At 58.6% G+C, this 16,881-nt stretch overlaps 1 protein-coding gene across 1 annotated transcript; it reads left to right on the forward strand.

Annotated features, from left to right (window-relative positions):
• The first annotated feature begins 886 nt into the window (after nucleotides 1-886).
• Nucleotides 887-16,527, forward strand: MFNG (MFNG O-fucosylpeptide 3-beta-N-acetylglucosaminyltransferase). The gene is made up of 8 exons (XM_080811826.1): nucleotides 887-1,340; nucleotides 6,406-6,454; nucleotides 6,820-6,922; nucleotides 7,344-7,497; nucleotides 10,408-10,493; nucleotides 12,283-12,448; nucleotides 14,199-14,284; nucleotides 15,604-16,527. Exons 1-8 carry the CDS (start codon nucleotides 1,086-1,088, stop codon nucleotides 15,668-15,670), a joined length of 966 nt encoding a protein of 321 aa, XP_080667952.1. The 5' UTR covers nucleotides 887-1,085; the 3' UTR covers nucleotides 15,671-16,527.
• The last annotated feature ends 354 nt before the right edge of the window (nucleotides 16,528-16,881 follow it).

The raw sequence follows: 16,881 nt of genomic DNA on the forward strand, positions 1-16,881 counted from the left end.
GGCTGGAGGGAACTTGGAGCCAGTTCACACAGGACCTGTTGGCTGCTGTGTGATCTTGGGCTTCTGTTCTGAGGGAGCTGAGAGATGCAGGGTTCTAACAGAGGAAGGATGAGATGCGAGTGGCCTTGTGTTCAACCAGATGGAGGGGCTGGCTGGAGAATGCCCTCTGTCCCCACCTGGCTGGGAGAGAGGCAGCAATAAAGACTGCTGAGTGAGATGGGGGGTGATGAGCCACAGCAGGACAGGCACTCCTTGGGGCCTCCTGTGGGCCAGGGGAGGCCCAGAGACCTGGGTTCCACTGGCTCTGTGGCTGAGCTGCTGGGTCGTCTTCGATCGTTCCGTGCCTTATGTGCTCAGCTCTCGATTGGGACTAGCAATGCTCGAGCTGTTGTCAAGAGCCGAGGAGCGGAGCCAACTACTGTGGGCGCCTCGGAGGTTGGGAGGGGGGCGTCAGGAAAGGCTTTCTAGAGGCGGGAACCCTTGAGCTGAGCCTTAACGTCCAAAAAGGATGAAGCCGGGTGAAAGGAACACGGGTGACAATGGGGAGGATGGGGGAGGGCATCCAGGAGGAGGTACAGTGTGAGCAAAAGCTGAGAGGCTGGAGAGCAGGACACCAAAAAACAATGCGTGGTGAACGAGCTAAGCGACAGCCTCTGGGGAGTGGGGAGGCTGGAAGGCCCCTCCCTTCCATGGGGCACGGAGGGTTTGTTGTTGTCCCCACCCCCACTGCAGCAGCTGGCCGGCGGCCGGGGCTGGGGCTGTCCCTTCAGCGGAGCCTTCTCCGGCCACCTCTGGGGCTCCCCGGGGCCGGCCCCGCCCCTCGGGCTGCGCGGGAGGCAGGGGCGGAGCCAGGCGTCCCAGAGCCGGGCGGGAGCTCGTCGGGAGCAGGTGGGGAGGGCCGGCGGCGGCGGCTGGGCTGCCGGGGCTCGGCCTCTGGGGCCAGAGCACTAGTCCCCACCTCTCCCCTCCTCGCCTGCCCCCCATGCCTACCAGACTTTGGCCTTGGCCAGGGCCCCCGACGAACCAGCCTCCCCTCCCTGTCCGGCTGGGATTCGGGGGCTGAGCTGTCTGGGGTCCCAGGGCCAATGCAGTGCCGCCTCCTCCGGGGCCTGGCGGGAGCCCTCCTCACCCTTCTGTGCATGGGGCTCCTCTCCCTACGGTACCACTCGAGCCTGTCCCCACAGGGCGTGCAGGAGACCCCCGGGCTGGGCCCTCCAAGCCCTCTGTCCCGTGAGCTGCGGCTGCACGATGTCTTCATTGCAGTCAAGACGACCCGAGCCTTCCACCGCTCCCGCCTGGAGCTGCTGCTCGACACGTGGGTCTCCAGGACCAGGGAACAGGTGACAAGTGGGCGACTCTGGGCCCCAGGAGTGGGCCCTGGCCTGAGGGACGCCCGGAGGCCTTTCTGTTGGGCTGGGGCCCCTGGCGGCCTCCAGGGAGAAGCCACCTGCCCACCTGCCCTATCTGGGCTTGTCTTCCCACTCCTCCCTCCTCCTGGGATCGGGGCTCCTGCCGCCCTGCCTGTGCCCCTCGCTCGCCCTGGAGCCAGGTTCTCCTCAGGCCCCCTGCTCCCTGTCTTTCAGGGGCCAGCCCGGGCCCTGCCCCAGGCTCCTCAGTCCCTCCTGGGGGTCCCTCTCATCCCTGGCTGTTCTAGCACCGGGTTTGCTCCTGCCCACCTTGGCCCAGCCTGGCGATGGGGCCAGCGGGAGGTGCCGGGCGGCTGGGGTAGAGACCTCTGTGAGGTCCTGACTCTGATGTGTGCCCAGGCCAGGCTGTCCCCAGTCCAGGCCCCGGCGGCTGTCCCACTGCTCTGGCTGTGCTGGGGTGGGGGGAACAGGCACCGAGCCACTGAGGAGGGGAAGGTCTGGGGGCGCCTTTTGGGAGGAGAGGGGCGGGGCTGGGGGGACATCCTTTCAGAATTCCTGACAGCCCTGCCCTGGGCCCCGTGCGGCGGCCCATGCGGCGGCTGCCCAGGGCGTGCCCAGCGCAGCTGAGCCTCATCTCCTGTTCTCCTTTCCTGTGGGGCAGTTTGGGAAGGAGCGGGGAGGTCCGCTGTGAGGGGGTGGCTGATCGAGGGAGCGATGGCGGGGAGAGGTTAGATAGAGGTCTGCCCAGCATGTGAGTATGTGTGTGTGTGTGTGTGTGTGTGTGCATGCATGTGTGTGTGTGTGCCTCTGCATGGAGCCCGAGCATCTGCCTTAGATGGGCCATGACAAGACGTGTGTGGATGACAGGGGCACGTGACTTGTGTCTTTCTGGGGACAAGCTGAGTTCCTCTGGCTCTTGCCTTCCCCAGACCCAGTGCCCTCCCCAAGCCAAGTCAGTGATTTAGGGAACCATCTCTGGGGGAGGTGAAGGCTTTACACACACACACACACACACACACACACAGTCCCTACTACGGTGACTGGCTCAGTGGGAGGAAGTGACTGGGCCTTTGGAGGGGACTGGGGGCTCCTGGGAGACCAAGGAGTAGGGGAGGTGATGTCTGTAGGAGCCCAGGGCCTTCTGGGATGAGAGCACCCCACCCCACCCCCGATTTCCTGACCACGATGTTCTAGCACCCTATCTAACCCTTCCTCCGGTGGGACGCCAGCACCCAGGTTCTTCCCTGGGGCCTCCGCGCTGCTTCTCATCTTGGGGGAGATTCCGGTTCCTCCTGCGGAAGCCGCCGAGTCTAGCCCTCCCCGCAGACCTTCCTGTTTATGGTGCTGCGTCTGTGTCCCCGGGAGCCTGCCTCACGTGATCTGAGGCCCCTTCCTGCCTTGTCTTGATCATCATGGTGGTGCCCTGGCCCCGGATGAGGAAACTGAGGCCAGAGGGAGAAAGTGCTTGTCAGCGTCACCCCAAAGGCCTGGGGGCGCAGAGCCCAGGGGAACCCAGCCCCTGGTTCCTCCCTGCTGGGACCCTTCTTTCTCTGCTGAGACCCAGGATCCTGGTGCTGCTTCATCACTGGGCTACAGGAGAGGGTCCTTGGGCCCCCAGCCTGGGTGGGCCTGGCAGGACCAGGTCAGCAAAGGAGAGGAAGCAGCCACCCACTCTGTGTCTGGAGCTTAATCCCACATGCCAGCTAGCCGGGCAGCGGGAGGAGCGGTCAGCGGCTCAGTACCCCAGGGGCTGCCCATCAGATGCCTCACTCCATTTCACCCCCACGACAGCCACGAGTGGGAGGGATTGAGATAGGAGATGAATTCACTCAGTTGCACAACCCCCACCCCAGCACAAAGGGGCAGAGTCGAGAAAACTAGTCCTTTATGCAGAGTTGAGAGCAGGAAGGATGCTGGCATTGAGGAAGAGGAAGGGAGACAGGGAGACACATTCTTACCGCACCTCGTCTGGGGCCCCTTTGTCTCTACCCTTTGGCTCATCTCTCTCTGCGAACTTGGCCGAGGCCCTCCCCGTTTCAGCCCTCAGTTTCCCCATCTGCACGGGACAGGAGGGTCTCGGAGCCTCTCTTAGCTCTGCCATCAGGAGCGGGCCTGAGCTGGTTAACTCCAGGGCTGGGCGCCCGCCCCAGCTGGTTAAGGGCAGCCGGGTGGCAGGTGGGCCTTTGTTGCGGCAGGCTGGGGCTCGTGTGGCCTTTGTCCCAGGCAGAGGGGGCGGGCTGGGGGAGGCCCGTTTTCTGATCAGTGGGGAGAACTTTCCCTTCCCCGCAGGCCCCTCGAGTGCAGTGGGTTGGGGGTGGGGCCGCAGCGCCTGCCTCACATCTTCCCTCCTCTTCAGCAGATGGCCCCCAGCCCCCCTCCCCCGACCCCAGCGGGCTGCCTGGCCTTTTGTTTTCCTGTGAGGTTTTAACCATTGTCAGAGTCTCCTCAAACAAATTAAATGCAACCCTTGGCTCAGAGGAAACTCTGCCCACTGCTCTGTGCCAATCTCAGGGTTCCCGGGGACTGGAACGCCAGCCTCACGTGCCCCGCCCAGCCCCCCAGCCCTGCTGCAGGAACCCCCCACTTCCCCACTGATTCGGGCTCATTCATCCATCAGCAAATATGCCCTGGCCCATTTGGCCCATGCTCCAAACTCCAGAGAGTTCCAACGTCTGATGGCTGTTTGATGGCAAAAGTTTGCCAGGGAGCAGGGCAAGAAAGGCCTGATTTCTTTCCTTGGCTCCCCAGGGGGCTGTGTTGAAAACAGACTTGGGGTGAGGGCAGGACAGAGTTGGGAGACCAGGGCAAAGATGACTGCAACAAAGCTGGCAGGAGAGGACCGTGGAGGGGCTGGGCCACCGGTGGCCATGCTGGCTGCTGTGGAGAGCTGGCATCCTGGGTGAGGAAGAGAGGAGGCATGGGGACCCCAAGGTGCTGGGACCCAGCAAGATGGGGAGCACCCAGAGGAGCACAGGTCTGGGGGGAGCTGGACCACTGAATCTGAGGCACCCAAGGAGAAATTGTGTCTGCCGTGGGGTTTGATGTCTTCCTGATGGGGCTGAACGCCGAGAGGCGGGATAGCGTTGCTGAGGCAATGTCGGGCCGCCAGCACTTTCTGCGGGGATATCCGGGGACCTCCAGTGTTATCTAAATCCGAAGGCGGGAGACACATCCCAGGGAGGGGGTGCTCAGGAGGTGGGTGATGCCCAGGCCTCTCGGAGGTGAGCTGCGTGCCGGGACATGGAGATAAAGCAGACCAGGCCTGTGCCCTTCAGGATGTCACTGTCTGGTGGGAGAGTCCAAAGGACAGATTTCTGTAACTGAGGGGCTGCTGTTACTTACCACCAGGAGGAACAGGTGGCTGAGGGACACATGGGAGGGGTGTCAGGGAAGGCTTCCTGGAGGAAGCGGTGACTGAACTAGGACTTAAGGGGCAAGAAACGGGCACAGCGTGTGCAAAGGCTCAGAGGAGTGTGCATGTGTGTGGCACATTTGGGGAACTGAAAAACCTTTGGGTTTAAGAGAGGGGTGGGGCAGGAAGTGGTGAGATAGGCTGCATCAGGCCCAGGGGCTGGGTGGACTGTCATGGCCACACTTAGGAGGCTGGCCTTTATCCCGAGGGCAGTAGGGAGCCACAGAAGGTGCTAGGTGGGGTGGTGAATATGGGTATTATCTGGTTCTGGTGCTGACAAGAGAACATATCTGAAGATCTTGCACGAATCCATTGAAAGATAGTAAGTAGCTTAGAAGGCCCGGAGTTATGGGGAGTCCTGGGGAGACAGGACTTCTTCCTTTGTGCCCCTTCCTGTGCCCAACCCTGGCTTCTGGCCTCTGATGCCTCCGTTTCCCCCGAGATAGGAAGCAGAGCCCGGCTTCACTGACACCTCTTTCTTCTCCTTTCTCACATTATCTCACTTCACCATCACAGCCACCCCTAGTCCCCATTTTCCAGCCGGGTAAACTGAGGCTCAAGGCAGGGGTCGATCTGATCTGAAGGGCTGGTTCCTGGAAACCAGGGAGAAGTTTGTGGCTGAGCAGGGAGGGGCGTGCAGTTGGAGGCCCTGAGTCTGGAAGGAGGACAGAGCCAGCCCAGGGTTGGCTGAGGGCCTTTCAACAGGTGGGATGCTTTTTCCTTGGTCCTCCCTTGGAAAGAATTCAAAATTGTCCAGGGTCTGGGCAGGGCCCCCTATTGGTCAGAGGAGGCTCTTGCTGTGCTCGGCAGACGAGAGGACCTGCTCAGGCAGCGAAAGGGACATGTACTGGGCAGGGCGTGGAATGGGGGTTAGACGGGTCCCCAGCTGCGGTCTGTCTGGCCCCAAGAGACCTCTAATTTGTCTCTCGTTCAGTTTGTGTTCAATTTATCTAGGGCCTGAGCAGCCTCTCCCTGCCCAGGGTTGGGGGGGGTTCCGAGACCTGTGGGTCTGAATCCCAGCTCAGCAGTTTCCAACTGTACAACCATAGTCTGTCCCTTAGCCATCTTGTGAGGGGAACAGATCACCTGGCTCAAGGTTCAGGGAGGTCATCAGAGCTGGGGTTGGATCACAATGTAAAATTTCTGAGATGTGTAAGGACCCTGCACCTGCCCTGGGGGAGCCGGTGCGGCTATGGAGAGACACAATTAACTCCCCAGGCTGATGTGGTGCCCCAGGGCGTGGGTCTTCCCACATAGAGTCTGTCTCCTGACAAAGTGTCTCAGGTTGTGTAAGTGTGGTGATGGAGGGGCCAAGTGGGACTGCAGTGTGTGTATGTGTGTGGGATAGAAGATGGTGTGACTCTGGGAGGGTCTCCATGGTCGCTGATCTATAAGGGTGCTCGTGCAGGTGACACAGTGGCCTGTGTGTGCTGGGAGGCTGTGTTGTGTGTCTTGTGGGGGTAGCTGAGAAAGTCATGGTGTCTGAAAGGAGTGTGTGATGATGTTGTGGGGTGTGTCTGTCACTGATGGAGGGCACAGCTCTGGACCCGTGTTTCAGCAGGGGCGTGGCTGTGGGCTGCCTTTGGCCGACTGGGGTCCTGACTCCTCCCTCTTTCTCCTTCTTAGACGTTTGTCTTCACCGACAGCCCAGATGAAGGCCTCCAGGAGAGACTGGGTAGGTCCAGATGGGGGTGGAGACTCCTCAGTTGTTTCCAGGGAAAGCTGGTGTGGCTGTCCCCTAGTCCCGGGTCCCCAGGAAACAGGGCTGCCCTCCTTTGCCATGTGGGGAGGGGGGCAGGCTTCTTTCCTGGAAGTGGGTATGGCATGAGGAGCGGCTGTCCTGGACAGTACCCTGGACCCCTGGGTCCCAGCCCAGCCTCCCATTCATTAGCTCTGGGGTCCTGGGAGGGTCAGCTCTCCCTGGCGTCTGTTTCCCCATGTGTAGAATGGGAATGGGTGGGGTCTTGCTGGCATTCTCACGGCGTGCAGGGCTGCAGGGAGGACCTGGGCAGGGTCCCCTGACTTGTCCCCACTTTTCAGGGTCTCACCTTGTGGTCACCAACTGCTCTGCTGAGCACAGTCACCCCGCCCTGTCCTGCAAGATGGCTGCTGAGTTTGACACCTTCTTGGCCAGCAGGCTGCGGTGAGTGCACCTGGGTCTCTGAGGGCAAGTGTGACCTTTGCCTCGGTCTAGTTCCTGAATAGGGTGTTGTGACAAAAAAGTGAAGTCAGCTGGGTCCTATGAATTTAAGCATGTAAGGGCCTCCTGGGGTCTGTCTCTGGGCAGATGGTCTGGGTTCAAGTCTTGCCATTTACAGACTGTGTGACCTTGGGCAGGTGTCTTAACCTTTCTGAACCTCGGTCCCCGCCTGTTAAGTGGGCACACTTTCCTCAGGAGCTCACACAAGATGCCGTCTGGCTCCGGGCATGGGCCTTCGGTGCTAGCTACTCTCTCCCTGCCTAATTTTGCTGACTGACTTATGGGGGGCGCAGGGGGAGTCTGGCTAGCTGGCAGCCCTTGGGAACCCTCCTCCAAGCTTCCCATCCCCTTTCTGTCCCCACAGGTGGTTCTGCCACGTGGATGACGACAACTATGTGAACCCAAGGGCACTGCTGAAGCTGCTGAAAGCCTTCCCACAGACTCGCGACGTCTACGTAGGCCGGCCCAGCCTGAACCGGCCTATCCGCGCTTCTGAGCCCAGGCCCCACAACCGCACGGTGGGTCCCTTGGTCCCTTCCTTCCTCCTTCCTCCTTCATGCATTGACCATGGGCGGAGCCCTATGGGGAAGGGGACACCGGGGCGGAGCCATATGGGGCGGGGCCATATGGGGGCGTGGCCAGGGCCCTGGCGGAGCCAGGTGGGTTTTCTGGCTTTCCCATTTGGTCTCCTCGCTGTGTGTCTGGGTTGCTGACTTCACCACCGATCCTGTCTTCTCTGTGAAATGGGGAGACTGAGATGATGCAGGTGAGGCGCAGACTCCGGCATACAGCAGGGCCTCAGTCATTGAGGAGGAGCGGCTCCTTCTGGTCACACAGTGACAGGGATGTGGGGGTGGGGTTGGGGTGGGGTGGGGTGTGGGGGTGGGGGCGGTGAGCTGAGGCTGCGACTCCATGGCAGGGCTCCCAGCCCCTGGTATTGTCAGGCAGCTGTACAGACTGTTCAGATGCCAGATACCGTTGGGCCTTGTGGTGAATTGTACAGCCCCCCACCCCCTGATCTCTCCCCGCCCCTCTGCACCCCTCCTTTGTCCAGACTTCACTGACCGGCGGCTAAAGAGGTGGCACCCGGCACAATGGGGTCCCCAGCACCAGCTTCAGCTCCAGACCTAGATGGACGCTAATGAGGGCTGTGAGATTTAGGAAACAAATAAGCCAAAAATCAGGATAACAGTTAAATTGGACTTTCAGCTGAACAGGGAAGAATTTTGTAGTATAAGTATGGAGCGTGGTTCTCTCCTAGTCCCCAGGACCCACCAGGCTTCTGGCATTGGTGTGGCCCAGGCCCCTAGAGGGCTCCCTTGGCCCCAGGGAAACGGCTAGTCAGGGGGTGCCCCTCCCTCGAGACGGCACATGGAGCAGGAGCTGGGCCCGCAGTGGGGCTCTCCACCACCCCTGCTCGCCATCTGCTTCATTAGGGAAACCAAGAGTAGGAAACACACAACCTTAATTATCAGTGGCTAATCGGCTTCTGAGCCCTAATTAAATCCTCTTGGGCCCTGGGGGTGTGCGTGTGAGTTGACTCCAGGTGAGCGAAGGGTGCCCCAGGCCCCCACACCACCACATGCTTGGCTGTAGGGGTTGAGAACGCCGTTCTGGAGCCTGGCTCCCTGGCTTCACACGCCCGCTCTGCCACCTTCTGGCTTGCTGACCTTTGCTCAAGTCACCCCACCCTTCTGTGCCTTAGTTTCCTCGTCTGCAAAATGGGTGATAACCGTCCCTGCCTAATAGGGTGGTTGTGAGCAGAAAAGGGAACAATTCAATGAGGTCACGTACCCAAGTGCTTGGAATGGGATCTGGCACGTGATGACACTAGTGAGTGTCAGCAGTCGGTACCCAACCCAGCTCAGCCTTCGTCTTGGGGCCTTCTTCCTGGGGAGGTTCAGCACCTGCTGGGGACACCCAGGCCCCAACCCCTCAACGGCACTAATACCCTCCTTGCACCCCGGTAGGATCCCTAGACTCTGCCCCAAAGTGTCCTAGCCCGTTTGGATTCTGGGGTTCCTCCCGGGCTATGTGGTGTGGGGGGAGACCAGCAAAAGGGGGCAAGAGTTCTGGCTCAGGCTCAGTCCCAGCTCCGGGACCACAGGCTTGTGACCTCCCTTCTCTGCACATCAGTGCTAAGGGTTGGGCATGCCTACGGTTACTGCTGTTGTTCCTTTAATTACCTTGGAGGAGAAGCCCTGGACCCATAGGTCATTAAACAAGCATTCATTGGGCACCAACTGTATGTCAGGATCTTAAGAACCTGTTCATTCTGCTTAGAGGCCCGAACACCTCTGTCTAAGAGGGTGGCATTTCCAGAAGCAGCTCATAGAAGTCTTTGGGGGAGGACACAGGGATGGCTGAACTGGAGCAGGGGTGCTCAAAGATGACAAATCTGAGGCCCAGAGAGGAGTGGTGGCTTTCTCTAGTTCACACAGCTGGGCAGTGGAGGAGTCCAAGGCCCCAGAATCAGGCTTCCCAGCTTCCTGCCCCGGGTTCTTCTCATTGCTGCATTGTAGGAGATAACCCAACCCCATGCAATGTGCGTCAATTAAGCACCAACTGTGTACTTGGGAGAAGGTAACCATAGGGAATTTGGTCAAGAGATAGTACAGCTGAAAGGGAGCAGCGTTAGCCAGAGCCTTAGAGAAATTCTTGAGTTGTGACTTCACGAGGCCTCCCAGAGAAGGGGGGCAGAGAGTGGTTTAAACCCCAAGGGAGGTTACAGGTTCCTGAGACTGAGATGTCAAGGGGTTTGCTGGCTTTGGGGGCTCACAGGCCTGCCCATCCTTCTCTCTTTACTCCGTGGGAAGCTTCATTCTCTCCTTGTGCAGAAAAGCTTTCTCAGTCCCTGGAGCTGGAAGTGATGAGGCCAGTGCAGGTGGCTTGGTACGGGTGATTTCAGGAGTGCCGCTCCCAAGCCTGGTGACCCTGTAGAAAGCGTCTCTTCCTCCCAGCTAGCATAGGGAGCTCAGGGAAGAACTCGGATTGGCTGGCCTAAGTCATGTGCCCGTCACTGGGCCAATCACTGGGTCAGGGGGTGTGGCCTTGCGATCTACCCTTCCTGGGGCACCTGCCCCCTTCCTGGGACCTAGGGGAGCAGGTGCTGTATTTGGTGGCCCCTCCTGAACCACTTGGGGTGAGGTGGGGACATTCCTCTGGGGAAAGGGGTAAGGTGTGCTCGGCGGACAAATAGGCTACGTCTAATTGGTGACCCCATCACTCTTAATTAGCCATGTGACTTTGGGCCTCCGTATTCTTGTGTGTAAAATGGGCATGATGATGTCAAGCTGTAGCAAGACTTTAGTGAAAGGTGAAATAAAAAGGTTTTGAGCCATGCTGGTTGCCAGTGGAGCGGGGCCCAGCCGTGGCCCCCCACCCCCAGGCTCACCCTGCACCTTGGCCCTCCCCACCTCTCCCCCCAGAGGCTGGTACAGTTCTGGTTTGCCACCGGGGGTGCTGGCTTCTGCATCAACCGCGAACTGGCTTTGAAGATGACCCCGTGGGCCAGGTAAGCAAAGCCCCACAGGCGGGTGGTGGAGAGCAGGGCCTGGTGTGTGTGGGGTCCTTTGCTGCAGGAAGAACTTGAGAGTGAGCTCAGGAGAAACCTGCCTCTCATTCATGCTGTGTCACAGTTACACAGTTAGTGGTGGGAAAGCCACCTGCCATCGTGCCACCAGGGCACTCTGCCACACACAGGCAAGTTGTGTAATCCCTGGGAGCCTCAGTGCCCCCATCTGTAAAATGGACATAGCTAACGGTTGGCGGGAGGGTGAACAATTGGGCTGGCACCCAGTCCCCCATGTCACAGGGGAGGTGAAGTCCAAGTGTAGAGGTGTTCAGAGGAAGGAAGAAGTAGGGCCTTCTGCTTGGGGCCAGGAGGAAGGCTTCCTGGAAGAGGTGGCCTTTGAACTGGGATAGCCCTAGAGGCCCCCGAGTGAAGGGGATCCTGGGGGTGGTTGAAGCCCCCAGTATGGGATGAGGGTACTGGTATTCTGGAGAGGAAGTAGCAAAGGCCTGGCCTCTTGAGGTCTGTGTGGACAGGCTGTTGTTATTAGCAACTATTGTTATTAGTTATTGTTATTAGCAACAATATCCGTGTTGCTCCCTTATATCGGGGGCCCACTCTGAGCCGGGCCTGCGCTTCACTAGGGCGTCAAGACTGACTGCGTGTCAGTCTTGTTTCCACAGCTAAGGAAACTGAGGCGTGAGAGGTTGGGCAAGTGATTGGTCCATGGTCACCCAGGTCTGAGGTCACTCAGCTGCTGGGTTTGACTCCAAGGCCTGCCTGCTTTGCCACTACACCACCCCAGCCTGCTCCAACCTGGATGGGAGGGGTCCTCCAGGGGGGAACTTGGGCCCCAGTTGGGAGCTGTGATGCTGTCGTAGGTCATGTCCAGAGCAGGTGTGTACACGTGACCAGGGGTCCTTCCCGGGCCTGGTGCCCCTAGCTGGGCTTCTGCCCACCTTTATGGTATATTTGTGTGAATTGGAAAAAGTATCCCCCCTTGGGCAGGTGCAGCCCTCGGGCACAACCTGGAATGAGAAGGGAAGGCTGGGTTTCTGCACCCACTGTGCCCCTCAGTCAGGCATTCTATACAGCAGGACAGCCTGCCCAACCTGGCCCCCAGGGGTGTTCATGGGGTATGCAGTCCAGTGATGCCCTTCCCTGGGACATGGTCCCTTCCCTCCTCCACATCTGGCTCACTCCAGTGCATCCTGTAAGACTCTGTTTAAAGCCTGCCATTGACATGATTAAATGAAAAGCAAAACAAAAGTGTGCCGCCTCCTCTGGGAAGCCCACCTTACCCTCCCTGTGTCTCCCAGGCCTCATGCTTTCCTTTGACTTCAGAGCCAGTCCTACCCTGAAATGACGTGTTCCTCTGTCTCCCTTCAGAATGGGGGCACTGTCGAGGGCAGGAAGCTTTTCTTTCTCATCTCTGTATCTGCAGCCCCAGCACGGTCCCTGGTACACGGGCAGCTCCTGGAGCTCAGCAATGAATGAATGAGTGAATGAATGTAAAGAGAGGACGGGATACATTTATAAAGGGCTTCTTCTTGCCATTCTTCCCCTTGATCTTCACAATAGCCCAGTGAGGGCAGGGCCATTATCACGCCCATTTTGCAGAAGAGGAAGCTGAGGCTCCCCTGGTTCGTGGCTTGCTGGAAGTCACCCGGTGCCCAGGAGGCAGATGCTGGAGCTGAAGCTCTGCTCTACCCATCTGTCCCTGGGAGGGAGGGCCTTCTGGGAGGCAGGGCGAGCTCTGAACCACTGGCCATTGCACGGCTCTCTCTCTCAGTGGCTCCCGCTTCGTGGAAACATCCGCCCTCATCCGGTTGCCTGATGACTGCACCGTGGGCTACATTGTTGAGTGCAAGCTAGGCGGCCGCCTGCAGCCCAGCCCCCTCTTCCACTCCCACTTGGAGACCCTACAGCTGCTGGGGGCTGCCCAGCTCCCAGAGCAGGTGAGCTGGCCTTGGGGCGATGGGGGAGGGATGAGGGGGAAACTGAGGCCCAAGGTGGGAAAGGACCCTTAGATGGACCCACGTGACTCATCCCTCTCCACGACGAGCCCTCAAGGGTTAGGGCTTGTGATGCTCAAATTCTTTGGTCTGGTCCCCAGTGCCAGCTGCAACAACATGCACGGACCAGGTGAAACTTACCTTCAGGTTCCGACTGCTCCCCTCCCTGCCTTCTCCACTTCCTCCTGTCCCTCTGTTCCTTCTGCAGTCTTCCATCCCCCGGCATCCCTCCAAAGGGTCTAGGCATGCCCTTTCCAACTCTGCCTGTCGGCTGTCCCGCCTTCATCAGAGCTTACCTGCCCACTGCCCCCCTGCTTTCTTTCTAACCCAGATGTTGCTGGGAGAGAGCAGGTGCTTAGTGGGAAACCTCAGGCATAATGTCTGGCTGGGGGAGGGGGACCCCATTCCACCACCTGGCAAGCAACGACTCTACGGAGTTCCAGCTGGCTCTGCCTTGCGCCCACGGCCGTCCTCCTCATGGGTGGCCAGTGCCGTAGGAGATCCTGGCTGGGAAGGCCCCTGAGATCCTCCACCCAACACTGTGAGTCAGAACCCTTTGGTGGCGAGGGACACAAATGCAACACAGACCGTATGTTGGACAAGTAAGGGCTCATGAGCCTGGGAAGCCGGGGGCTGCTTGCTAGTTCCGGCTGAGTCTGCGTGCCCACACTGTCCCCACTCTGGCCTGTCTTCCCTGACATTGGGCTCACCCTGAGGAAGGGTTGCTCCTCGGGGGGCAAGATGGCAGCTCTAGGTTTCCGCCCCACCCCGAGGAAGAGCTCTCCTCCTTCCGCCACATCCCAGGGCTGGTGCTCAGTGGTCTGGAAGGCCTGAGCTGGTGCTCACGGAAGGCCGGCTTGTGTCACATGACCCATCGCCTCCCAGAGCCAGGAGTTAGTGTGGATTCACCAGGCCCGGACCAGGGGTGTAGCATTGGCCCCAGTAAGATCAGTTGGGCTGAAGCCAGGAAAGGGACACGGACTTTGGGCAGTCCAAACCAGGTACCCTAATGGCGGGGATTTCCAGAACACCCACCACGCCAGACACCATGCTGGTGCCTTTATCTGCTTTAACTCTGCTTCCTTCCAACATTTGCATGAGGGGAGCTCTAACGTTCCCATTCTGTAGGTGGGGAAACTGAGGCCCAGAGAGCAGAACTAACCATGGCACAGTTAATGTTAGGCAGCTGGGGATTTGAACCCTGCCTGGGTGGTCCCTAAGCCCATGGTCTTTAACCGTTGTGGTCGACTGCTTCTCGACAAGGGGCATTAGCCCATGTCCTCATTGTGTGTGGAGTATCCCAAGGGTCCGGGTGGAGATGGAGTGCCGAGGCCCCACGGTGAGTCTCAAGAAACCGCTGTCCAGGCGTGGAATTTACTGGAAGGGTGCTTTCCCCTCTTGAGACTCAGTTTCCTAGTCTGTAGGCCAGGGATTTTTTCCAGCCTCTCAGGTAGGGCCACTGCTGGGGATGCAAATTAGGGATAGTGCCCCACAAGCTTGAAGTTCCTGCGGAGTGGGGTGGGCTCCTCAGTGAGTACCAAGGGTGGGATTTTAGGGGCAGAGGCAGGCTTTCTGCGCCCCTCAGAGTGCCTTATGGGCCTTCCCTGCTTCTGCCCCAATACCGCCCCCTTGTGGGGTTCTCTGTGGGACACCCCACCAACCTTCATTTTCTTCTCCGCTTTTCTCTGCCCAGGTCACCCTCAGCTATGGCGTCTTTGAGGGGAAGCTCAATGTCATTAAGCTACAAGACCCCTTCTCCCCCGAGGAGGACCCTTCCAGGTGAGTCTAGGGGCTCCAACTATAGGATCGGAGCAGGGGGTCTGAGTCCGGGTGTCCAAACATAAGGGAACCTGGAGGGAGGGAGGGCCTTGGAGGCTGACAGCACAGAGCTGGGAGTGCAGGGAGTGGATTTCAGTCTTTGCTCTCCCCCAGGATTGCTGTGTGACCTTGGGCAAATACCTTGCTCTCTCTGGGCCTCAGTCTCCCCATTTGGAGCACAAGGAGGCTGGGTGTCGTGGATCTGAAGGGGTCTCCCAGGCCCCTGGGATTCTTCAGGAGCTCCTGGAACACTGAAGTGTCTTCCCTGAGCAAGGGAGATGTTCTAAGGGAAGAACTTCAGGCCCCGATGGGAAAATTTTATTTGAGCTTTTGTAGGCTCTCTGTTTCTTTGATACTCTTCAGCGGTCCTTTTCAGTAGGTCGGGCAGAGGGCTCGTGACTGCTTAAGGGGCCCTGCGGCCAGGGCTGCATTGAATAAGTTGGACATTACACGGAGATAGAGTTCGGCTCAACAGAGGAAAAAAGATTCACATTTTTAAGATGAAAGGAACCACCTTCTCATGGGGTGAGCTCCTTGTCAGTGGAAGGGCACAGCTATGGCTAGACTATCAGGAGGTTTAAGAGCAGATGTGAAATTCTCTCTGAGCCTGAAGATTCTAGAATCCAAAGGTTCCTGCCTTGTAGGGCTGGAGCTGACTGGGGACTCAGATACATGTGACCGGATAGTCTGGCCTCAGCTGGGGTCTCTTCGTGGCGTCTCTGGCCTTTGGAGTCTCTCTAAATGGGTGGTTTCCACGAGCCCCCCCCGGCCCTGCCCCAGGACATTTGGCAATGTCTGGAGACATTTTTTTTTTTTTTTTTTTTTTTTTTTTTTTTTTTTAAAGATTTTATTTATTTATTTGTCAGAGAGAGTGAGCACAGGCAGACAGAGAGGCAGGCAGAGGCAGAGGGAGAAGCAGGCTCCCTGCTGAGCAAGGAGCCCGATATGGGACTCGATCCCAGGACCCTGGGATCATGACCTGAGCCGAAGGCAGCTGCTTAACCAACTGAGCCACCCAGGCGTCCCTGGAGACATTTTTGATTGTGATGACTCAGGAGGATTCTATTGGCTTCTCATGGGAAGAGGCCAAGGGTGCTGTAAACATTCGACAACGTACAGGGCACCCCACAACAAAGACTTATGTAGCCCTAAATCGTAAGGGTGCTGAGGGGGAAAAATCCTGTTCCAAATCATCTCTGTGACATGGGCTCCCCTAGGAGCCCATGGAGTGAGCGTGCAAGTCAGGGTGACCGTCTTGTCCATTTCTGGTCTCTCCACAGGTTCCGTTCCCTCCATTGTCTCCTCTATCCAGATACTCCTTGGTGTCCACAGCTGATGGCCCGATGAACCCTGAACAGCGGGACAAAATTTGGGCTGAGGCTTCTGGTTGTCCTTGGTCTCCCCAGGCAGCCCTGGGGACTTGTGGCAAGCGCCTTTTGCGGGGGGAGTCCCTGGCCGGGCCTCTGAGTGGTGGGTCAATCCAGGATTGGATGGTGGTTAGCAGTGAAGGTGTCGCGTCCTAGGCCTCTGGGAGGTGGGTTGGACAGCGCAGAGAACAGGTGCACCAGGGGAGGGCGGGAGGGCCTGAGAGGCCCCAGGGGCTGAAAAAGCACAGAGAACCCCTGAACTGGGTTGGGGTTCAGGGTTCCTAACCTCCAGAGGATCACATGGGCCCTGGGGTGGGGTCTGGCCTCCACCCCCAGCTCTGGTCTCTGTCATTCCCCTGGGGTCAAGCACTGGGCCATCCATTCCGGGCTCCTTCGGCTGGATCTCCAACCCCTGAGGGGGCCCAGCTGGAATAAGGACAGAGCCCGGGGCCTGGGGCAGAGACTGTCATTGCTGACCAGTGGCCAGCTCCTTGCTCCGACCCCTGGCAAACAGATCCCATTTCGTTTGGGGTATCAGCGTGCTCAGACCCAGATGGCGGATGGTGATGGATCCCAGCCCGTCGTGACGGTCCTTTTGCTCACTTTCCCAGCCTCCCTTGCTCAGTGTGTCAGTGTGAAATAAGCAAGGCCAATGGAGAGGCTCCTGGGGAAGATTTTGCGGCCCGTACCCATCTTCACGCTGTGAACGTGGGTGTGATGTCTGGATCTGGGGCAGTTGCCTTGTTACCGTGAAGGAAAGGCCTTGACCATCATGCGCACCTGTCCCTTTTGGCATCTGGTTCTGTAAGAAGATTAAACCCTTACTTGTTTCAACCTCTCTTGGTCTGGTCTTCTGTTACGTGTGTGGCCAGTGTGTTCCTGGCTGGGGCGGGCTCTTAGGTCGGCCTGTCCCAGTGGTGGTGGTGTTGCTCTGGATCCCGGGCTAGATGTCCCTGTTCTGCGTTTCCTGGTTGTATATATGACCTTGAAGCATCCACTTTGTCTCCCTGGGTTCTTTGCCCATTTATAGAGGTGGGAAGGAACCCCTTCTCTGTGGGTTGACAGCTGGGTGAAAAGATAGAGTGTTCATGAAGGGCTCAGCCCGGCCTGGCACGGAGAAGGAAGGTTTCCGTGAGCAGTGAGGGTTCCTAGCGTGTGCTGAGTCACGGAAAGCCAGGGTGTGTGAGGGCG

The sequence above is a fragment of the Martes martes genome, assembly GCF_963455335.1.
Source record: "Martes martes genome assembly, chromosome: 8".
Lineage (NCBI taxonomy): Eukaryota > Metazoa > Chordata > Mammalia > Carnivora > Mustelidae > Martes > Martes martes.